Source organism: Gorilla gorilla, chromosome 5 (assembly GCF_029281585.2).
Source record: "Gorilla gorilla gorilla isolate KB3781 chromosome 5, NHGRI_mGorGor1-v2.1_pri, whole genome shotgun sequence".
Lineage (NCBI taxonomy): Eukaryota > Metazoa > Chordata > Mammalia > Primates > Hominidae > Gorilla > Gorilla gorilla.
Window position 1 is genome coordinate 30,833,765 of NC_073229.2, and position 25,210 is coordinate 30,858,974.

General features: G+C 40.9%; 1 protein-coding gene across 7 annotated transcripts in view; it reads left to right on the forward strand.

Moving 5' to 3' along the window:
- The window catches only part of PHACTR1 (phosphatase and actin regulator 1), a 572,466-nt gene that overhangs the window by 428,208 nt on the left and 119,048 nt on the right, over positions 1–25,210 (forward strand). For all 7 annotated transcript variants that reach the window (XM_019029631.4, XM_063707340.1, XM_063707341.1 and 4 more), the window contains one exon: positions 17,044–17,124. In XM_019029631.4, coding sequence (XP_018885176.1) covers positions 17,044–17,124 — 81 coding nt within the window. The remainder of the gene's footprint in view (positions 1–17,043; positions 17,125–25,210) is intronic.

Below are 25,210 nucleotides of genomic sequence, written 5' to 3' on the forward strand. Positions count from 1 at the left end.
GGGAAGTGGAGATGGTTAATGGGTACAAAAAATAGTTGAAAATGAATAAGAACTAGCATTTGCTAGCACAACAGGGTGACTATAGTCAATAATAATTTAATCGTACATTTTAAAATAACTAAAAGTATAACTGGATGGCTTGTAACTCAAAGGATAAATGCTTGAGGTGATAGATACCCATTTACTCTGATGTGATCATTACACATTGCATGCCTATATCAAAACATCCCACATACCCCATAAATATATACACCTACTATTTATCCACAAAAACTTAAAATTTAAAAAGATATATACATTGTTTTCTTCTCAAACTATGTGTGCAGATATCTCCTGGGGATCTTGTTGGAACACAGATACTGATTCAGTAGTTCTGGGCTGGGGCCTGAGATTCTGCATTTTAAAAAATGTTTTTACATTTTCAATTGTGGAAATTTGCATTTTAAAGTAAACCTTCAAGTGATACTGCTACCCCTGGTGCTCAAACACTTGAGTGATAAAAATAAATATAAATTAAAAAATAAAATGAGGAAAGACTTCCCAACTTGTTTTAAAAGACTAGCATAAATTGGATTCCATAACATGGTAATGATACCATAAGACAGAAAAATTATAGGCCAATATCTCTCATTACATAAACATAAAAAATTTATATAAAATATTAGGAAATTGAATCTGATGATATATTCAAAAGGATAATATGTCACAGTTAAAGTTGGATTGGTCCTGTGAATGCGTAGTTTTTTTAATATTCAAACTCAACCAATATTATTTATACTGTTAGCAGAATAAAGGGGAATATCTTATGTTCAATTCATAGGTGCAGATAAAATTTAATACAATTTTACATTCATTCTTAAAACTTGAAGCAAGGTAGAAATAGAAGGGAACTTCTAAATTCTGATATAAGTTATTTACAAAAACTAAGAAGAAAACTCACAGTAGATAACAAACTTAATTGTGAAATAGTGAAGGATATTCTCCTGAAATTAGAATAAGAGAAGATGGACTGTTTTCACCTCTTCTGTTCAGCATGACACTAGAGGACCTAGCCAGAGCAATAAAGGACGAGAAGGTAATAAAGGTTTAAAGACTGAAAGCAATAAATAAAACCATTATTTGTGAATGACATAATTATGTACCTACAAGATACAATAAAATCTACTCATAAACTATTAGAACTGAATGAATTTAGCAAGATCTCTGGATACAAGGTCAATATATAAAAATAAATTGTATTGCTATATACCAGCAACACGTATTGAAAATAATTTTTAAATCTTATTTTTAGCCACATAAAAATAAAATGAAGAGATGGAGCATATTCATGGACTAGAAGACTCAATATTGTAAAGATGCCAGTCCTCCCTAAATTGATCTCAAGATTCAGTGTAATTCTAATAAAAACCCCAATAGGTTTTTTTATGAAAATTGACAAACTGATTCTAAAATATGTGTGAATTAGCCAAATGTGGTGGCACATGACTGTAGTCCCAGCTGCTTGGGAGGCTGAGGTGGGAAGATTGCCTGAGCCCGGGAAGTGGAGGCTGCAGTGAGCCATGATCATGCCACTCCACTGTACTCCAGCCTGGGCAACAGAGTGAGACCCTGTCTCAAAAAAAAAAAAAAAAAAAAAAAGTGTGGAAATTCAAAGGACCAAGAATAGTAAGAGCAATTGAAGAACCAAGTTAAAGGATGTATACTACTAGACGTTCAGTCTAATGATAAGGCTACAGTGATTAGAACAATGTAGTACAGGTGCAGGATAGGCAAAGATACAAGTAGAAAATAAGAAAGTGCCTAGATTTCAATTCAAACATATATAACCATCTAATTCAAGGGAAAATTACTGTTGCAATGAAATAGGCTCTGTAAAATAAATGATGCTTAATCAATTGGTTATCTATTTTTAAGAAGCAGTTATTATGCATATCCTCCATGAGCATGTCTATTCTTCTGTGGTATAAAAGTCTTGTTATAGCTCAGTATTTCAAGGATAGGCATCAGAATCAACAGCAAATCTGCACATTTCTTCCCTGTGTAGTTCTCACCACCTGAAATGACTCTTGAGAAGTAGCTGAGCAAATATTTGCCTTCCTAAATATGGGTATTACCTTATCATACATGTATACAAGAAGAAAGTTAAATTATACATTTGCGACTTATTTCCTCTGAATAGTTTAATTTTTTCCTAAAGTAGGAGAGTGCTAATAATAACAGTCACAGCTGATTGAGTTTTATGTTTAAGGGAATGTGCTTGGTCTTCATATGTGTAATCTCATTCAATGACAATTAACTGCTAAACTTAATAAAAATGATTTAAGAAGTGATCACAGTTTATAAATGTTATAGACTGAATGTTTGTGCCCGCCCCACCACCAAATTCATATGTTGGAGCCCTAACCCACATGTGGCTGTATTTGGTGTAAGGAAGTAACTAAAGTTAAATGAGGTTATAAATGTGGATCCCTGATCTGATAGAATTAATGTCCTTGCAAGAAGAGACACCAGAGAGCTCTCTTTCTCTGAGCACACGAACCAAGGGCTCGTGAACACACAGCAAGAAGGCAGCCATCCGCAAGCCAGGAAGTGAGCCCTCATCAGAAGCCAAAAGGGTCAAGATCTTTATCTTGGACCTCTGGTCTTTAAAACTGTGAGAAAACAAATTCCTGTTGTTTAAGCCAGTCTATAGTGTTTTGTCATGGCAGCCCTAGCAGACTAGTATATCAAGCCAAAATTCTGCCTAGGAGAGAGCAAAATATTGTATCTTTAGTTCTTCTGTATATACATGAAAGCCTATCTGTACAAGTTTGTTCATTTGCAGATCAGCTTGACAAACTGTGGGCCATATCCCTAGCTTGTAAGGCTTAAAAAGGCAGTGATAATGTCATCCTTAAGTGTTCTCACAATGGAATCCCATGGCTTGGGTTCAAGTGCAGCTCTGCACCTTGGGCAGGTCATGTAACATCTTCTTTATCTGTCATGTGTGGATAATAGTGCCAACCTCTCAGAGTTGTTGTAAGACTTACTACATAAAGTACTATGTGGAAAGCACAGAGTGCATGGTTCCTAATACATAATAAGGGTTACCATGGTGATAATGGGGAGAAATCAAGTCTTCACACAAAATGTCCCCTTCAGGCAAAATATTTGTCTGGATAGACATCTGACATAGCTATGCATAGTTATGATTTTTTAAATTTTGGTTCAAAATTATTAGCTAACTTTCTTCTAACCATAGATAATAAGAACAACCAAAAACCCTCAATCTAACTCTGCTGTCTTTCTCTGTCTGATAAAAAGTCAAAGCAGTAAGAATGTAAAACCTGACTATCTTAACACTGTCTTCTGAAGACTTCATTGCAGCAGGGTTGATCCAACCATGAGTCGAAAAGCAAGCCGCCAAGCAGGCAAGCTTATTTCCATTAACTTGGCACCACAAAACACTTTGAACAAGGGTGCTATTATCTTTTAGGTAACAGGTGGTAGCTGGGATATTAAGCCGTTCTGGGCAGGATTTCAGATTTCCATTCTTCGGTGCTTTGGGCAATACACTTCTATCATAAAGCGATCAATAATAATTAGGTGTCTGGAATGAAATACAGTACACCATTATACTTCCTACATCTGGAAGGAGAAACCCACTTCACTAGCTCTGAATCAATGAATTTTCTTTTTATTCCTGGGGGGAGTGTTAAAGGCAGCAGAGAACAGGGTGGAAATGTGAATTGTGGATCTGAGCGCAATCACAAAAAAATTAGATGTTATGATACACCCTCTTACAAGTAATAGAAGCAAGCCCCAGAGCACTGAGCGTTTGTGTCTAACATCAACACTTTCATCACATGACATTCTCTTTCACTGCAGGGTCACCTGTTTCACATTTAATGAAAAAGTCTGTCCTAATAGGTGATATATAGGTGAAAGGACAAAGTGAAGGTTGTACGTGGGGCTTAACATAGTTTATTTTTCAGATCTTAGTTTTATCAAGTCATGTTTTACCACGTTCCCGTAATAAGGGACCAATAAATGGAGAAGGAATTATTTCTCATCGTTCTCAGAAAAGACAACTGATATTTATTCTGTTCGAATTTGATTTGAAGTTCCCTGTGCAGGTTGGTGCAGAGAGATAGAAAATGGAATCTGTAAGTTGTAACATAAATTTTCCTCGGTGCACTCCCAAGAATATGCAGCCTGGTCCTTGCAAAGCTATCTTCTCTCCGTTGCTTCTGACTTGACACTTTAAACATGGTCTTCAAGGATAGTCAATCCTGTTTTCCAAATTCAGAATCCTTACTTCTGTAAAATTACTCACCTCTAAAACTTTCTGCTGGCTTTCTTCCCCCAATACTTCAAGTTTCCGTCTTGCTCTCTGGAGACTTGGAAAGAGACTAAGCAAGTGTTTGTTAACAGCAACCTTCTGCACTCTTGTCTGACCTATTTGAAGAAATGACCAGGAAAAGACTTATTGTGGCATTTATTGCCTTACAGCCACCCTTTCTTTCATTAACAGGAGTTAGTTTACTGGCCAGCTGCATGATTTTATTATATGATGACTGAGTGTTTTATTCCCCCTCAGAAACTATTGCAATAGTACAAAGAAGCAGAGTTAGTAACAATGTCGTTTAATTTTTTTTATGTGGGAAATAAAATATAAATTGAGAAAATGGGTTAAGCATCAATATACAGTTTAACAGTTGGTCATAAAGTGAACACCGTGTAACCACTGCCCAAGTCAAAAAAAAGTAAATATTGCCAGCACCTGGAAGCCCCTTAATGTACCTTTCTAATTGTAATTCCCTTCCCCACCAGAGGTAGCCACTGTCCTGATATTTTACTGTAATCATAGCCTTCCTTTTCTTTGTAGTTCTAAAGCTTAGAGATACATTTCTCTAAACCATATATTGAGTTTTTCTGGTTTTTGTACTTTATATAAATGGAACCATAGTATATGTGTTCTTTTGCCTTGTTTTTTTTTTTTTCACTCAGCATGGCTTGTAAGATTCATTTGTGTGTTTACTGGTTTTTTTTTTGAAAATTTGCAAACATAAGAGAAGTTGAGAGAATTGTATAATGATATAACTATATATTCTATAATTGCATTGCCATCACATGACTAAGATTTGCCTATATCAATTGCTTTTTCCTTCTGAAGTGTTTTAATGTAAATTACAGACATCTGTAATCATACATCTCCAAAAAAAATAAGGAAAGTGTTCTGTGTAATCCAAGACCATTATCATATGTAGAAAAACTAATTATAATTCCCTAATATGATCTAATACCCAGTTCATATTCATATTTACCTAGATGACCCCAAAATGCTTCAACAGCTGGTTTGTTCAAACTAAGATCCAATCAAAATTCATGAAGAATGCACTTTTGACAGCATGCTGAAAATGAGGCTATTTCCTTCCTTTTTTTTCACGTATACCTACTCAGTTAACAGAGCTCCTATAGGACCTGACTTCAGGTACTTATCCCATAGTCAAGAGGAAAACAAGTAGCCTCCTCTGTGTTAGTGACATGGTCTACCTCATACTGTATCACTCCAGAGGAAAGTATGCTATCTGAATTACTTTCAGAAGACAAGCCTAATAGAAATGAAATCAAAACCAAAATTGTTGTCTTGAGGAGATACTCTGTAGTACTGGGCTGCTTGAGCTTCTTCAGGAAGTCTATAGCTTTCTTTATTAGGGGAATGCACATCAGGGCCGGCCCAGCCAAGGGAGCTCATTGGAATGCAGGTCTCTACTGACTGAATTTTCTACCAAGACCACAGGAGTGCAGGTAGATAGATGGTTGGTCATTCTGATCTATTAGGATCTTCCAGGTCATCATGTCTTCCTAACTTGATATTGCTGGACTTAGGGTGTCGGTTGTGTTTGTTTCAAATGTTTACCAGAAAGCTCTTGATGAAAGAGCACGGCCCCTGCTGAGTGAGCTGCCCTCCCTGGTGCCTTTTTACAACAGAACACCTCATTTGCTTTCTGCAATCTGGTATTTAGATCAGCATCTCTCAGAGGCTTTTTCTCAGAGTACCAGCCCCATGGTACTCCATAAAAGGGTCATATTGTCCAACGAACTGGGGAGGAACGGTGAAACTGAGTTACACTGCTTCCTTTATTCCAAGTCTTCTCAGGGCCTTCAGTGTGCTAATGAACACGGTGATTCTCCAGCAGTACATGGCATTTCCCAAAATTATTTGTGTGCAGAACCCTTTTCTCAGAGCATCTCTGTGGGTTACTATTCTGCAAAAACAGACTTTAGAAAGTGCTGATGTAGATGACTTGGATATAATTGCAAACCATAGTAAATAAAGTCTCATCTCGTACCTCATGGGCCATGAAGAATTTATCCAGGCTCACTATGTAGCTTTACACAAGTAGAGTGGTTGGGCATCTGTGTTGGAAATGAGGGATTTTGTTCACGTAGACTCTGCTACAGTTCCTACTGTGATCATTGGGGAGGGGCTAACAGAGAGCAGAGATCAGGATCTATGCTTATTGTCTTGCAACAAGGACAGTGAGCCCTCAGATTTCAAGCTTGTCCAACCTGCAGCCCCTGGGCCACATGCAGCCCAGGACAGCTTTGAATGCAGCCCAACACAAATCCGTAAACTTACTTAAAAAGTTATGAGATTTTTTTTTGCGATTTTTTTTTTTTTTTAGCTCATCAACTATTGTTAATGTTAGTGTATTTTATGTGCGGCTCAAGACAATTCTTGTAATGTGACCCAGGGAAGACAAAGGATTAGACATCCCTGATTTAGATAGAAGTTCCATGTGGTTTGGATTTTTAGAGGGGAAAAAAGTTCTAAACTGACCTGCCTCTCTCTGCTTTTGAGGATCACTTGGCCTTAGTTGCCAAATATAAAAAGAATTTTCTGGCTGGGCACAGTGGCTCACGCCTGTAATCCCAACAGTTTGGAAGGCCGAGGCAGGCAGATCATTTGAGCCCAGGAGTTCGAGACTAGCCTGGGCAACATGGCAAAACCCCACTTCTACAGAAAATACAAGTTAGCCTGGTGTGGTACCGCATGCCCGTCCCAGCAACTTGGGAGGCTGAGGTGGGAGGATCACTTAAGCTTGGCGGATGGAGTTTCCAGTGAGCCAAGATTGCACCACTGCATTCCAGCCTTGGCAACAGAGTGAGACTCTGCCTCAGAAAATAATAATAATAATAATAATAAATTTTCTTTCATTTTGAATTAGTGATTCGATAAGCTTTCCTTGGATTATCAAGTAATTGAAAACCTTCTTACCTAGTAATAACTGGGTTACTGGCAAAATGTTTAGATATTCATGGTACCTGAGGTAGTGAAAGACCCAGTATGTGGTACTCATACAAATTGCCTCTAGATTAATATGACTTTTTATTGGATATGTTTAGCATATCATGTTGTCTAAAATTAGACATTCAGAGTTGCATTCTTTTTCCTTTTTTACATTCCTTTCCATTTTCAACATATCATTAGATTGACAGCCTTATTTCTTTTCTCATTAACTTCCTTATGACATAAAAGATCATAAGGATATTTGCCACCTGGTCTTTTGAAATGGAAGACCACTAGGTTTTTCTCATTGCTCCCCTTTCTCCTCTTTTATATATTGTTTATATAAACTTAATTTTGAAACATCTCTTTATCTTAAGAAAGCATTTTTCTCTAGAGATAGCATAAATGTGGATTGATTGTTTCATTTGGAATCCTTCTAGGCTATAGGTGTTGCATCATACTAATACGTGGGTTGATTATTATGTTTTGAGTCTTTCTAGGCTGCAGTTATTGTATCATACGAATAATTCTCATTACTCATGAAGCCAGATGGGAAGTGGAGGCATGTTCTAGGTTCTGGAGGCTCATTGCATTTGTCACTTGTAGATTTCTAGCCTAAAAAGTTCCTTTCACTGGAGTTGTAAGATTTACAAAGGATAAAAGCTATAGATTTTACTTGCAAGTAAACTACTCAGCGGTAAGCTACCACAAATTTCATCATTTCTCAATTGCTTTTCCCCCTTCAACTTTCTATTCCCTTCAGAATGTAATTTAAAGGCAGTTGAGCAGAGAATTCAACAGAGATAGATTGTCCTGGAGAGAAATCTAAATAAGTTTCTGCTCTGGTAATCTGAGCAGGACCAAATGACTTGTTCTAACATCAATATTGCTTTTTCTCCAACCTCTTCATCTTTACTTCATCAATACTTAAAAGTTATGGAATGTAAGAGTTTCTTTCTTCCATCAGTACTGGGAGCACATAGAAAATACCTGGCCCAGAAATTGTACATCTAGCTATATATTCTAGAAAAATCCTTATACATGTTTACATGAGTGCCTGAACAAGCATCAACACAGTAGCTATGTTTGTATGCCACAATGTGGGAACAACTTAACTTGCCTTCAGCTGCAGGCTGGTTAAATAAATCATAGTACCTACATCCCATGAAATGGCATGCAGTACTCAAAAAGAATGAGGTGGGAAGAGCTATGGAACCATTTGATAAGTTAGAGGAAGAAAAAGACTTGTAGAACAACATGCATAGAATGATTTCATTTATGTTTTTAAAATGGTATTTGTATATGGTGTGGGAAGGTATGACTGTTGCAGGGGAGAGGCGGGGAAAAAGATGGAGGCAGTAGTGGATTTGATGAGTTAGCCTATGGAGGGAGAGAGAGTGAAAAGGACTGTTTTCTCTTGATTTCTTGAGTTTTTTACAGTAAAATATTTTCATGTATTATTTTTATAAATAAGTGTGTGCGTGTGTGTGTATGTGCAAGACATTTTTTTAAATGCCCTATTTTTAACAAATTCATCTAACCTAGGTATTCCACCAAGGAGAATGAGCCCATCCAAGATGCTTATTTTAAATTCATCAGTGTCAGGCTGGGCGCAGTGGCTCACACCTATCATCCCAGCACTCTGGGAGGTAGAGGTGGGCGGATCATCTGAAGTCAGGAGTTTGAGACCAGCCTAGCCAACATGGTGAAACCATGTCTCTACTAAAAATACAAAAAATTAGCCAGGCGTGCTGGTGGGTGACTGTAGTCCCAGCTACTTGGGAGGCTGAGGCAGGAGAAAGGCTTAAACCTGGGAGGCGGAGGTGGCAGTGTGTCAAGATCGAGCCATTGCATTCCAGCCTGGGCAACAGAGCAAGACTCAGTCTCAAAAAAAAAAAAAATTCATCAATGTCAAAGAGGCATAGGATTCCCTGGCTCATCACAAATTCATATGGAGAGGGAGACTGGGAAAATACCTTAAGGAGATATCATGGGGAACTGGCTTTCGTAAATACAGCATAGACTGACATGGTGGCTCAGAAGAGGAGTTTAAAAAATGACTAAACTAGAACTACCGTCACTATTAGTAGAGGTGGTCTTTGGTCTTTTATCTCCAGACTGCTCATTTCTAAAGTACTGGCTCACATGCAGACAGATTTTAGAACAACAAAGTGGAACAGAAAGCTGTGAGAATTTCCCTAGTTTTCCTGTTTTTTCCTTCTTTACAAACCAGTGCAAAGATTGGTGTGTTTTAAACTGGAGATTTGATTATTCTTCAGGTATGGTGAGGCCAACAGATAAGAAGACAACTGCCATTGAAAAGATTGTTTTACTCCCAAATCCCAAGAGCAAGGGGCATGCCACCCAAGCAGGGCCACACAGGGGGAGGTATGGGAGGAAAATGTGGGCGTGAGCCTTGTTTGTGGTTTCCATGGGAAGGAACAGGCAAGACAGAATAAGCAGGCTTAGGATTGGCTAGCGGGAACACTTTCAGTGGGCTCTGTCACATAGGGGTGGTCTCTAGTCATCTAGTACCGGCCCTGGAGTGCTGAGGACAGGTGCACAGCGACTGGGAATGTACTAGCTTATTAAAGGAGGTGGTCAGGACTGTGGGCTCTGAATAGATTCATTTGGATGTGAAAGGCACATTCAAAGAATTCTATTCACTCTCTCTGGGAATCAGCCAGCCACAGGAGAGGCAGTCCATCCAGGGTCGGCAAGGCTCCGAGGTGTCAGAGCATCAGTAATACAGAATAAAAGTGCATGGTGAATACACAGTGGTAAAGATGCAAGAATAGCCATGCCTTTTGAGGTTTCATGCCTAGTTTTTATATTAAGGCAGAGTTTGAAGGCAAGTTTAGAGAGCCTTCCTTGGACATGCCAACCTTTAAATACAGTTTCTTGGGGCCATTTTTGGCTATGTTTGGCACTCTAATTGAGAAATCATTCTCCCAGTCATATTTCAGGCAAGTGAGATATGCGAAATCTCTTTTTTTACATGTCTGGATCTTCTCAGCTAACATTGTTGGTCTATAAAAGCAAAGCACAATTTGCTTTTTTCCTTTCTGTCTTCAGGCTTCTCATATGTTGGTTTTGAATTGTAGACTAGATGTTTCTAGAAGTAGTCTTTGCACCTTTGCTGGTTTGTGTAGTTCTGTTTTGGTGTTTCAGTTGCCAGCATCACATTGTAAAGCCTCTGATGGTTTTCTGCATTGACTGCAGGCTGGAAATTTGGTTATTTTCTAAAGATCAGGGAGTTGCCTTGGCCACCTTCTAAGCCACATATTCATTTTGGGGAGAACTAGATTCCGGATTTTACTGTTTTGGTTCTACTGATCAATTAGGTGTTAGAGATTTAAAACATTGCTGAAAAGAAATTTACCTTTATATGCTATATTTCTAATTTTTCAATTTTAATGTTGGCCTCCTAGCTTTTTGTGACCTAAAGTTTATTCATTTCTTAGTCTGCTTAGATTTACTATTTTCATTTTTTTAACTAATGCTTTTGCTATTACAGGCATTTTTCTTTAACAACTTTATTGAGGTATAATTTACATACCATAAAATGAACCCATTGTAAGTATATTTCAGTAAATGATTTCAGTAAATTTAAAGGGTTGTGCAGCCATCACCGCAATCCAGTTTTATAACCAAATGGTTTACACTGAAGCATCCCCTCATGTGGACACTTGGATTTTATACTGCCCTGTATTTTATTTTATTTTTTATTTTATTTTATTTTGTTTTTTGAGATGGAGTCTCACTCTGTTGCCCAGGCTGGAGTGTAGTGGTGCAATCTCAGCTCACAGCAACCTCCACCTCCTAGGTTCAAGTAATTTTCCTGCCTCACCCTCCTGAGTAAGCTGTGATTACAGGCCACCACGCCTGGCTAATTTTTGTATTTTTAGTAGAAATGGGGTCTCACCATGTTGGCTAGGCTGATCTTGAACTCCTGACCTCAAGTGAGGCCCACCTCAACCTCCCAAAGTGCTGAGATTATAAGCTTGAGCCATCGTGCCCAGCCTGCCGTGTATTTTAATAACTGTATAATATCAGAGTGATTTTTGGATTTGAGAATAGGTTTTCTTGTTTTAAAATAAGTCCTTCTGACTTTATTTTTTTATATAAAATTAATATCTGCTCTCATGCTTTTCCAGCACCTCTAGAAATACAGATGTTTGCTTAAAGGGATGGATTGCTTTGTTCTGTTCACTTTCATTTTCTACCTCCCAAAGACCAAACACTCCCAGGCAGTCAGCTCACCCTCACACCTCGGTTCTCATTTAGCTGATTTATCTTATCCCTGCCATCCGTCGGGCTGGTACATGACACATCACACCTTCTCTCTTTCTCAGTGGCTCACTCCTCTTCTTCTAAATTCTTTAACTTTTCATAATTCCTTCTTTTTTCTTCCTTTTTCATGTTTGTTCTACCCAAAGTCAAAATTATCGAGGAAGGAGGGTCAGACCATACCCGGTTTGTGAGAAGGGAAACCATTGTATTTTCTTTTTTCCCCATATTAACCCCATTTCCCGCTGTGTTTTACGGGTCAGTCATAAACCAGGTCCAATGGTTGTCCCTTTGCACCAGACAGCCCACAGTATTTTACTTCCTGGAGCAGTGGTGAGCTTGTCCTAGTGTAAAAGTTAAAGGAACTTCATCTTGGATGCTAATCCACCATGTTGGCTTCTGATTAACCCCAGGTCTTAGAAGGCCTCTGAGATTTCCAATTTATCTACTGTTCTTTGTGCAAGAGCATGTACTTACCGTAAGTGCTGCCCTTAGGTCAAAACAACCTTAATGTTACCATGCTTCGGTTGTCCTACACTTTCTTTTCAATCATGCAGACCCTTTCCATATAGTATATAAGCCCTGGGTCTGAGAGAGTAATGGCCTGGGGATCCACTATCTCATCTCACTGCTGCCCAAGACCCAGCCCTGGCTTCTGTTTGTGAGTCCCTAGTACAAATTCAGAAGATTAATTTCTCAGCCTTTTTTTGTCCTCTCAGCTTCCTCAGACATGGGGGGGTAGGTGTGCGTACACCTGCCTGCTGCAGAACACTTTGACCCCACTGAAACTTAGCTCCGACTTTGGAAGAGCTGCTTAAAGTAAAACCAGAAGAGAGGCGTCATGCATACCTTGTTAAGAGAGATGGTAAGAAGAGAAGAGTTCCTGGCTGGGCACAGTGGCTCACGCCTGTAATCCTAGCACTTTGGGAGGCCAAGGCGGGCAGATCATGAGGTCAGGAGTTCGAGACCAGCCTGGCCAACATTGTGAAACCCCGTCTCTACTAAAAATACAAAAATTAGCCAGGCGTGGCAGCAGGCGCCTGTAATCCCAGCTACTGGAGAGGCTGAGGCAGGAGAATCACTTGAACCCAGGAGGCAGAGGTTGGAGTGAGCCGTGACCATGCCACTGTACTCCAGCCTGGGTGACAGAGCAGGACTCCCTCTCAAAAAAAACCTGAAGATTTCCTTACAGGGAAGAAAGAAGCTCCTGAGAGTAAAGTGGAATTATGTCACTTTACTATGACTTTCAACCCAAGTAAACTCAAATCAGATTGCCTTCTGTTTTTAGAACCTTTTTGTTTTCCTATACATTATAATCATTCTCACAATGATGTTGCGTCATGGAGACAAAGGGAAGAGCATTAAAATCTCTTTCTGCCCTTCCACTTACTGCTGTGGTACTCTGAGTAAGTTCATTTTGCTAGGCCTCAGGGACCTCATTGTAAATTGGGAATGATTATACTTTACAGGATTGTGGTGAAGATTAAGTTAAGTAACAATTTTTCATGCTTCTCAAAATAATCTGTGCATTTGCTGTGGGCTCAGGGTTCTATACGAGGAATGGACAAAGCCATAGAACAAATAAGCCATCTCTTTCCAGCATGTCACTTTAACTTGGAAATTGGTGGTGTTGGAGCAGGAGTATTTTCTTATTTAAATTAAAACAGATATATTATGTGATTTCTACATTTACTTTTAAAGGAAACTTAGTACGTTAAAGAAATGTACTTTCTTTAATGCTTGGCATGGGCAACTTTGAGTCACACCCTTGGAGCCCCTAGTATTCTCCCTTTGTCATAAGGAATGTTTCCATGGAAAAGTTGGAGAAGCACTGGTGCGTGAAAGCATCTGGCATAGTCTGTGCCACGTAGCACATTCTGATTTAACTTCCCATGTCTGTTTGATAACGTATCCAACTGCATTTCCCTAGCACATGCTTGATAATGTCTCTTGGATGTGGCTAGCATCGAACTTGTCATGCATCCTCCAACCCCGATTCTCACCCCGTATTCCCTGCCTTAGTCATGGACAGCACCGTCCACTGAGTTATGCAGTCAAGAACCAAGGCATCCTCGTTGGCCTTTCTCTTTCCTGCATATCCCTGTCCAAGCCTTAACATCTAGTCGTGTCTACATTGCCACCTTCACATGTCTTGGGTGCATCTTTTGTCACTGTCAACAGCATCTTCATCTCAGCTACCATCATCCCCTGCCTAGATGCCTGTAATCACCTAGTCATTGGCCTCTTTCCAATCCATTCCCTATATTAAAGTGAATGTTCATCTTTCATATCCTCAAAGCTGATCATTTCTTCCCATTGCTCTTAGAATAACATGGTCCATGAGGCCTTTCATGGCCCAGCCTCCTACCCCATCTCAAACATTCTTCATCTGATGCTGGCAGCTGCAGCCACACCAGCTTTCTTTCTGTTCCTTCCTGGCACCATGATTTCTCCATCTAGAGCAGGCTGCTCTATCTGGAGCATTTCCTTCGGCCCCTACCCAGCCCCCCTCAGCTCAAAGATCTCTTCTTCAGAAAAGCCTTTTCCAACACCCCAATCAGGGACAATATTTACCATATGCTCTGATAGGAACTTGTCCCTTTTCTTAAGGAGGACTGATCTTAACTTGTGATCACACATTAAGTAATATCATCATTTGATGATGGTCTGAATGTCACATGAGTCTGTAAACTCTATCACAGCAACAGCTGTCTCTTTGGTCACCATTATTTCCAGCCCCAGCCGGTGCCTTTGACTGTGGACAGTGGATCCACAGTTGTTGAGTGACAGCTGATGTCCAGATGGCTGAGTGCTTAGCCTGAGAACATCCACGTTTCTCTTAATAGCTCAGGATCTTGGACCTCCAAGTCCAGGGTTCTGCTCACCTCATTGCAGATCTTCCTTTAGTGCTGTAGACCAGGTCTCTCCACTTTAGTCTGTGGTTTACAACACCTAGAAAACCTCATTTTGTTTAAGAGAAATCCGTTTTATTTATGCGGTTAAGTACAGAAGGGGAAAGCATCTCTTTATATTTGGATGGCTTTTTGTCACCCAAACATCTGTAACAAACCCCGTACCTAAAGCCCCCCTGCTTCACCTTACCTGTCCAGTCTTCTTCCGCTGTGCTGCTGTGCTGCTTAGCAGATCTTTTCTTTTCTTTTCTTTCTTTTTTTGAGACAGAGTCTCCGTGGGTTGCCCAGGCTGGAGTGCAATGGCACAATCTCGCTCACTGCAACCTCTGCCTCCCGGGTTCAAGCAATCCCCCTGTCTCAGCCTCCCAAGTAGCTGGGACTACAAGCATGCGCCACCACACCCAACTAATTTTTGTATTTTTAGTAGAGATGGGGTTTCACCATGTTGACCAGGCTGGTCTCAAACTCCTGACCTCAAATGATCCACACACCTCGGCCTCCCAAAGTGCTGGGATTATAGGTGTGAACCCCCGCGCCCGGCTGCTTAGCAGATCTTTTCAAATCAGGCAGAACTTTCTAACCTAACTGCATGCAATCCCCTGTCCCTTCTCCAGCCCTTCCCCAAGCTCTGAATAGAACATCTTTCTGCCTTCCTGCCACCATATAATGTCATCTGGTTTGACAAATAAAACTCTTGAACCCCCACACAAACACTGTTTCCATGTTTCCTGCACCCAGCTTTCCCCCTTGTCCTCCCATATAGCCCTCCTGCCGTCACTTCTGTGGGTACAGATTTATGTCTCTATTTTAGGATTAATATATTCTCCGTCAGCTCCATGTGAGTGCATTCTAACCTAACATTTATTTTTCTCCCTCATACCACTTAATTCATTATAATTTCAGAGAGGGAGCTAGAACGTAACATTTTTAACATAGTAAGTTCCAAAATATATAATTAGTGATTCTCAGCCGAGTCATGCCTGAAAATAACCCAGAGAGCTTTTTTATCACGATGGAGATGTCCTGGTCCCACCCGGGACCTATGAAATTGGAATGGCTGGGCTGAGGCATCAGTGTTTTCCCAGTGTGGCAAAGTGACTTGACTAAGGTCACTCGACTCATGTCCCATAGTTTAGAGGGTGGCAGAGTTAGAACCACAATCCTTGTTGCTTGCTTTCTTTCTAGTTCTTCTTCATATTCTTTGGACTAAATTCCGTTGAGGGCAGTGTGTGTTTAATTAATCTGTATCTGAATTTGTCTGCATAAAGTAGTTTCCTTATTTTATAGCTGATGATTTTCCCCTGAATATGTTTTCAAAGGCTGTGGAGGTTGAGTCAGTGTGTACCAGAGACTGCGCCAGCTGCTGGAATAGCCTTCTTTCCTCCCCATGTTCACCCGTGTCCCTCCTTTGAGCCACAGGCCTGCCTCTTGGGCAGCCCCTCATTTCCTCACTCCTGGGCTGTTTCTACTTGATTTGCCCCCCAGCACACCCACTGTTACCTCTTCCTTCCTGCAGCCCCGCTGCCACCTTCCCAAGCACTTGACCTAGGTGCATGGTGGGGCCATGGTGGAGGTGCACTGGGTAACTGAATGGTTCCTTCTCCACTTGGCTGTTCCAGCTTGGAGCCTAAGAGAAGAAGGCAGTGGAGGGGCCGTGCCATGGAAGCCACCCCTACCTTTAGACAGTATCACCTCCGGACCTTGGGAGGCCACACCAGAGAGCTTCTCAGAAGATATTTTCACACCATTTTTTAAAATAGTTGGAAAGCAACGGAATCCTCAGTGAGGCATGATCTCTATGAACTAGATCATTGAAACAGCAGTCCCTCCTGGGAGGAAGTACCATGTTCAGGAAAGTTCAGTAAGACATGCGGTTCGGCTGACATCCAAGGTGGCGTTTCTAGCATTGAATCCCAGTTCCTTTACTCAATAGCGATGTGACTCTGACAAGTTGTTGAGCTTTTCTGTGCTACAGGTTCAACCATAAATTGGGGTTCAATTAAATAAGAACGCCTACCTCGGCTGGGCACAGTGGCTTACCCCTGTAATCCCAGCACTTTGGGAGGCCAAGGCAAGTGGATCACGAGGTCAGGAGATCAAGACCATCCTGGCTCAAACCATGAAACCCCGTCTCTACTAAAAATACAAAAATTAGCTGTGCGTGGTGGCATGCGCCTGTAGTCCCAGCTACTCAAGAGGCTAAGGCAGGAGAATCGCTTGAACCTGGGAGGCAGGGGTTGCAGTGAGCTGAGATCGCGCCACTGTACTCCAGCCTGGGCAACAGAGTGAGACTCTGTCTCAGAAAAAAAAAAAGAATGCCTACCCTGTCATAGGTGGTAATTTGAAGATTATTTGGAAGCTTAAATGACATAATCTGATTAAAAGGTTTATTATGATAGTATCAAAACATATTAACTGGTATGTCTCATTAGCTCACATTAGCAAAGCACGATTTACAGAAGCTTTCTCGTACGTTACATTGCCATATGTGTTAACATAGGATCCTTTAGAAGACAGCTTTATTACCTACTCACATCTGCCTCCCTGTTTGTCTTTTGTTTGTAGCCCTGGAAAGGAAAATATCTATGAGGCAAAGCAGAGAAGAGCTGATAAAGCGAGGAGTCCTGAAGGAAATCTATGATAAAGGTAAGGAGGATTGGTCTGTCATCCCCGGGTCAAAGAGTCATGCGTGGAATCTGCATGCATATTGCTTGGAGTTCCGTTTCATTTTCTGCATCACCAGATATCAGGATTTGAACCATTAAAACTCCAGACAGTTCTAGAGAGAAAAGAGAACATAGCAGACAGTGCTGAAGTTGTCAGAATCATATGAGACGAAGGAAATAAAACTCCCTTTCCTGAGCATTGGAATCAAACCACAGGAGGCTAAGCAAAATGATGTGGCCCCAGGAATGACGCAGGCACTGGTTGTGAGTCTGTTGGTATGCAAATACACACGACCAGGGTGCAGTCACCTGTTTAGGCCCTTTCAGCAACTAAGGATTCCCAAGACAAGTGTGAGAAATCCATACTCATCTAGGATTTCCTTAACTTGTTTTCGTTTGTTTGTTTGTTTGTTTGTTTGTTTTTGGTGGTCCATCTTGCCACAATAGAATAAATTGAAGGAGATAAATCTATGATATATGACTGTACATTTAAGATATTGGAAATGATAACATTATGGTGCTTCAAATGCTCTGTGAATGTGTCCACAGATATTTGCTGGTGAATACCACGTGTCCTTTGCTTATTGAATTATTGCCTTTGAGTATGAATGTATGCAGTGATCTACATGGCATATGAAGTATCCTTCACTCCTCTTTTCTAAGAGCTTTATGGTATTTTAGTTTATTATGTATATATTTTTGGAGACAGGTTCTTGCTCTGTTGGCCAGGCTGGAGTGGAGTGATGCAATCACGGCTCACTGCAGCCTTGACCTCCCAGGCTCAAGGGATCCTCTCGCCTCAGCCTCCTGAGTAGCTGAGACCACAGGTGTGCATCACCACACCTGGCCAATTTTTGTATTTTTGTGCAGACAGGGTCCCACTATGTTGCCCAGGCTGGTCTCAAACTCCTGGGCTCAGCAATCTTCCCACCTCATCCTCCCAAAGTGCTGGGATTACAGGCGTGAGCCACCGCGCCCGGCCTTTGCAATTTTCAATTGAACTTGCATGCGTGCACCTTCTCTTCTTGCTCCTCCCTCCTCTTCTTCCTCCTCCCTCCTCTCCCTCTTATCTCTTTCTCTCACTCTGAGGACCACACTCCCTCTGTTAGCGCTTTAAGTGAAATAACAGACTGTCACTTCCAATCTTGTTAAAATCATCAACAGTGATTTTCTATGTCAGGTCTTCTGATTGTTTCACGCAGGTGTTATCTGGTGGGCCAGATTATTAAATCACATAATATTCTACTTTAACAATCTGTCCTGATAGTCAAAGTGCTCCTGTAATCTGCCGACACAGTCCATTTGCTGTGTTTTTGTAGGTCTTCTACATGCCTCATGTGTGTTCTACTACAACGAGGCAGGTGGTACTTCTGGGTTCTGGCGCATCTTTCAGACTCCACTGCTTTGTGGGTTGCTTCTTATTCCTCTGGTGAATCTGACCTCCTTCATTCTTGTCATGGGCCTTCCCCATGGTACTTTTGAAGTATTTTCTCTTAGCACGAATTACTAGCCTGAAATGCAAGAGAAAAGTGGCCTAGCTCTTGCCCTGCCCCGGTGGCAAGGCATAATGGAGGCAGAATGTGAAGGTGCATGATTCCAAACTACGTTCTGTCATTATCAGAACCTCCTGGGGTCAAGCAAGCCCTATGGTAAGCCAGTTTTATCCATCGATTTCTGTGTACGACCATACCAGCATACCACTTTTTTGATGGATTAAGCTCTCCAGGAAAAGAATCCATACTTTTGTTGCATTTCTTCAATGTCTTGCTGCCTGTATGATCCCCCAACCCTCCCTTGTTTTGTTGTTGTTGTTGTTGTTGTTTTGAGACAGAGCCTCCCTCTGTCACCCAGGCTGGACTGCAATGGCACAATCTTGGCTCACTGCAACCTCCGCCTCCTGGGTTCCAGTGGATCTCCTGCCTCAGCCTCCTGAGTAGCTGGGACCACAGGTGCGCACCACCATGCACGGCTACTTTTGTTTCGTTTTGTTTTGTTTTTTTTAGTAGATATGGAGTTTCACCATGTTGGCCAGGCTGGTCTCAAACTCCTGACCTCAGGTGATCCACCCGCCTCCGCCTCCCAAAGTGCTGGGATTACAGGTGTGAGCCACCGCACCCGGCCCCTCCCTTGTTCTGATTTTAAATCTCCATGCTTCATCATAAGCTCCTTTCCCCATATTCACCCCCCAGGAGAGATGGAAAATGTTTAACTAAAGGTATAGTATTATATAATAAGCACCCGAGTGCTTAAATAAATATTATTGTTACAGCCAAAACTTGTTCAGATCCACTTAAACAATCCCTCTTCTCCCTCAGGAATATTCTGAAGTAGAGAATACACGTACTGTAGCATTTATTATTTCTGTTACATCTAATAACTGGGTTAAGGTAAGAATTGCCTAAGTGGCTTCCTGACTTATAAAAAGAAGTCACAAACTGTTGGAGCAAAAGCCTCATTTGATAGGGAAAGAAACAGGATCCCTGAGACTGGAGGGTCCCTGAGGCTGCTCTCAAGGAACTCCTGACTGTTGGTGCCCCAAGTCCTCACCAACAGTTAGGAGTTCCCTGAGAGCAGGCACTGTGCCTCTGTCACACTTGCTTCTTTCTCCATCAGCACACATGGAGCTGACACAGGACCTGCACTCAGTAAGTGGCTGCGGGCCGGGCGCGGTGTCTCACGCCTGTAATCCCAGCACTTTGGGAGGCCAAGGCGGTGGGTCGCTTGAGGTCAGGAGTTCGAGACCAGCCTGGCCAACATGGTGAAACCCTGTCTCTACTAAAAGTACAAAAATTTGTCGGGTGTGGTGGCATGCGCCTGTAGCCCCAGCTACTTGGGAGGCTGAGGCAGGAGAATCACTTGAACCCAGGAGGTGGAGGTTGCAGTGAGCCAAGATTGCACACTGTACTCTGGCCCGGGCAACAGAGCAAGACTCTGTCTCAAAAAAGAAAATAAATAAGTAAATCTGTACATACATACATAAATAAGTGATTGCAGAGGGAAGGACCAGTCTAGTCCCCACCTGTCACTTGTCACCACAACTTCCTGTTTTACTTTGATCCTTGCACTTATCACTGTCTGTTCTTTCTGTTATTTGTTGACTGACTTTGCTCACTAGCACATAACCTGTAGGAGAGCAGGGGCCTCAGAGGCTGTGATTCCCCAAGCCCCAAATCATGTCTGTTATAGTTTAGATGCTCAAAAATGTTTACTGTTTGGATGATGGGAAGAGGAGAAGAAGAGACAGGCTAAAATGAAAACTTCATTGCACATAGTAGTGTATAGGTCTGTGTTTTCTATGGGATTTTCTGAAAAAAGCATTCATTTTGTATCTCTGTGGATATTAATCTCATTGCCTCATATTATAGTATATCTACAGTTAGGAGCATGAGCCCTGGAATCAGTTTCAATTCTAGTTCCACTGTTGACTAGCTGTGCAACTTTAGTCAAGTTGCTTGACTTCTCTGTGCTTCTCTTTCTTTATCCGAAAGTATGGGTGATGTTGTGATGAGGATTACAGGAGATAGCACATATGAAATAGAACAGTGACTTTTTTGTAACAGTGACTTTATAGCAATCTATAAATTCTCAATAAGGGTTAACATGCTGTGATTGTTGGTAGTCTCATCATCATCATCATTGTCCTTTATATTTTCTTCAAACCTTTTATGTGCCTCACCCTGGGTGACCCTATCAACAGGCCCAAGAATTCAGAAGGGTGAACATCACTGTCCCCTTTTGTCTGAGGATTTAAAAAGTACAAAGATCTGTGACCTCCTCAGAATGGACTTCGTGTCGGTGTCCACCGAGAACCCAGTCTTCTGTATCCGAATTCGGTTCCACCTGGCTTTCCTGTTAGCCTCTAAGCAAGTCGTTTTCCTGTCATTTGTTCTTCCCTTTCTATAATATCATTCTTTTTCCTGTATCTGAGATTCGGGGGGGTAAATCAAATAGAATTTTATTGCCACAACCTGATAAACAGCAAATGGCAAAGAGACTTTGTTTTTTTAAGTTGTTCATTTCAAGGATAAATCTCATAGATTTGGAGCAATCATTCCATATTGCCTGGCTGGTAATTCCTCATTTTGCACCATCTCCTTGTGTTAGCGCACATGACTCTAGCTAGTTACCGGCAGCAAAATCGTTTCCACCAGCGATGCATGGACCCTGACAGCTGCCGCATTGATTTGTAATGACTGTGTCAGCCTGTCCACCTGCATGCAGCCTCTAGGCCCCACCTCTGTTTGTGCTGCAGTTATGCTGTTTGTGTGCACGATACTACTAATGTGGTGGAAGATAATTTGTCTTTAGTAGGTAGGATTTTCCCTTCCAGTGCTTTTTACATTATTGATTTTGCCTGATAATGCCCCACTTGTTCATAGAAATCATGAAAATAAACTAGTGATTTGAGAGTCATAATTATTTGGGCAGAGTACACACAAAATTAATGAGGTTTTATTACTCTGACAGTTCTCAAAATTCTTTCCATTTTTCTTCAGGGGATAAAATCCCAAACTGGTCAATGAATTTAATTCAGGCAAAACGAGAGCTTGGGTCTAAGAAAAGTAATCTCAAATGTCGACTGAACCAGCACAGAGATTCCTCATTTAACAGAGTGTGTTAGACAAGAAGAGCATAGTTATTCAACAGCTTTTTTTTTTATTATTGGCTTCCATATTGAATCACATAATTTTACAATCCAGAGATTTAGATAAAAGTTTTAAAATCAGAGGAAATAGTTTGATCTCTAGATATATTGAGGCCAGGTAAGAATGCAGCACACTTTGAAAACCACATAAAAGGAAATTTTAAATTATGTTAGTTGTGATGGTAGCATGGACAGAAAATTGTAGGTTCTTTTTTTCTCATTTTCCTGATTTTCTACAATATGATTGTTTTATAAAGAACACAACTTAAATGTTAAAGTGAACTGCCAACACTATAAATAGTAAAAATGTTAAACCAATTAATGGTGTAAAATAATCTATAGTTCGACAGTTTATTTTTATTTATTCCTCAATCTTACGACCTATTTGCTTAAATTTGAACTTAATTTAAACAAACTAAACAAAGTTTAATTAAACAAAGTTCTCCTTGGCTCCCAGGCTATGCATGTATTTATTCATTCAACAAATTGGCACCAGGTGCTCCCTCCATGCCAAGGAGTTGCCTCGGTATGGAGCTACAGTGATAACCACAATTGCAAAATCTTACCATTTCAGAGTTTACCTTCTACTCAGAAATAGGAAATAATACATATAGTATTTGTTGCCAAGGAGTGATGAGCGCTCTGAAGAAAAACGAAGCAGCAGGATAAGGAAATAAAGTCAAGCGAAGGGGGAGGGGGTTGTGATTTTAGGTCAATGCAATCATGGAGGACCTCTTGTGGGAGGTGATATTTTCACAGAGACCTAAACGAAGTGACCGAGTGGCTCAAACAGGGGCATGGGCACCCAGATTCTGAAACTTGGTCCTACTACGACTTTAAGGCAACTTGTAACTTCATTCATGAGCCCTTCAGTTCTTCAGATTGCCCCGGGATGTTTCTTTTCAATAAAGGCCTCTCTGTGGCATTTGCTTCTCTCTCATTACCCTGTAAATCAGAGCCCGTCACTGCCTGCTCAAAGCCTGCAGTGGCTCCACATTTCACTCAGAAATTCCAGGTTTCTACAACAGCGTAAAGCCCTGCATGGTCTGCCCTCCAACCCCTAACTTTTGTTTTCACTCTCTTCATCCCTCCTACAAACTCCCTTTCTCTGGTGCCACTTCAGCCCTACTTCCTGGCCCTTGAGGTTTGCGTTGGCTGCACCTTCTTCCAGAAGCCTCTTCCCCCAGATATCCAGATGGCTGGCTCCTCTTTCCAGCCTTGGCTGAGGTGTCACCTTCCCAGTGAAGCTTACTCTGCGACCACCAAGTTTAAAATTGCTGCCGCCTTCTCTAAGTTCTTAGACTCCTTAGCCTCCTTCTTCCTTTTTTCTTCTACCTCTTATCACCTTCCGCCTTCAGACGCCTGTAAATTATGTATTTATCATGTTAATTTTTTCTTGCCTATCTCTGCTCACTTCATAAGCTCCACCAGGCAGGGCAGGGGTCTTCGTCTAATTTGTTCCCTGTTGTAGCCCAAGTGTCTATAGCAGGGCCTGGGACAAAATTGATGTTCAGCAAATGCTGATAGAAAGCAATGAATGCAGGCATGAGGTAATTTCTGCATGTTCACATGACTTGGTTTATTCACTGCACCGGCGAAGTCCAGAATACTAAGAACACTGATCCCCCTTATGTATTCAGTTTTATGGTCCATAAAACTTTATTGCCAGTTATTTAAATAGGTAATATTATATTATGTATATATTTGTATACATGGATGCCAAATGTCCTACTTTCAGATAGTGTCTTTAAGTGGTATGGGAGAAATATAGCAATGTCAGTCAGTAGTATAGTCATCCCGAGGTATACGCAAGGGATTGGTTCCAGAACCACCTCCCGTACCAAATTTCGCACATCCTCCAGTCCCATAGTCAGCCCTGTGAAACCCATGTATACAGAACATCAGCCCTCCAAACACAGGTTTTTCAATCTGTGTTTGGTTGAAAATAATTCACATATGAATGGACCTATGCAGCTCAAACCCGTGTCATTCAAGGAGCAACTGTATATTGTTTGGCCATTAGTAAAATAGTGATAATATTTCTCACACTTGGCGAGGATCTCACGAAGTCACCTGGCTAGCTACTGATTATTCCAATGTAGTCAGGAAGCAGCTGAAGCCCAGAAAGGTTATTGATGTAACCTAAGTCACAGCCAGTGAGTGTGAACTCTTAAAACCCCTGCTGAGATCATATGTTCTTCATGTGGGATTTATAAGGACACAGGAAAGCTATGCACATTGGTTGTCTGAGAATCTTAATAAATATTGCTATTACTGGCTGTTGCAAGTAATCTCTACAAATAAACATGATGCTGTATTTGTAGAATGTTAGGGATAACAGTGGTGATTGTGCTATTTCCATCACTGAATTTCTCTATGAAGCCTCAATTCTACCACAGTGTCACTCACTTTGTGTGGTATGGGTATGTGTAATTCACGTGGATCTATCTTTTATTGGGAGGATGGGGAGGGAAAAGAAGACCACTTCTCTACCATCCGATGAAATGACATTTTCCCTGCATGTTAGACAATTCCACACCCTAAATGTGGCAGCCTGCCGTGAGATCACTGAAGCTGCCGCAGCTCACCTAGTAGTTTCCACTGCAGTCCTACCTAGACCTGGGGGAAGAGGTTATCCCACAGGGAGGGGAAAAGAGATAAGGAGAGCATGTATCCTGCAAGGAAAGAATAAAACTGACAGTGTGCCAGTGAGCAACTTTGCTTTCCATTGTGTGCTGGAAATTAGAGATAACATGCCACAGCAAGTAATAAAGTGCATTGAGGTATGTTTTTTTCCTTAATCAGGTTGGAGCAACCTTAATCAGGTTGGAAGGTGTTATTTTTAATTATAAACACAAACAGAAGCTTCCTGAAATGGACAACTCTTTTACACAGGGGTCGCATTTTTCGTCTTCTGACATTCAAGATGAAAAAGCCCAATATTTAAATTAAAAGATCATCGTATTTTAAAAATAAAAATAAAACTTCTTCTCTGTATTAGAGGAGACAAATGTAGACTCGAGCCTTCTTAAATCCCATAGTTTATCTGGTATTCCAGGTGCATAGACTTCTAAATCTTGACGTTTATAGGAAACGCCTTTCACAGCCTTTACCAGGCACTATTGTTTGTCACGTTTTTAGCTGTTTCTGATGTCTCACCTAGAAATGGCATTTTCTGAAAGCTGTGATTTGGAGTAACCAGTGAAAATGAAAAGAGTGTTTACTTTCAGCATCAACAACCTATAATCATTTGTGTAGCACCTAAGCTCTTAATACAATAGGTTTACTTGGACTTGCTTTTTTAACAAAATCCACCTTTTAAAATGTAAAGGTGTTAAATTAAGACAGATAGAAAGTGGTTTAAACAATAAGAATAAAGAGCAATTGTGATAACAATTCTCTTAAGCAACACTGTTCTTTC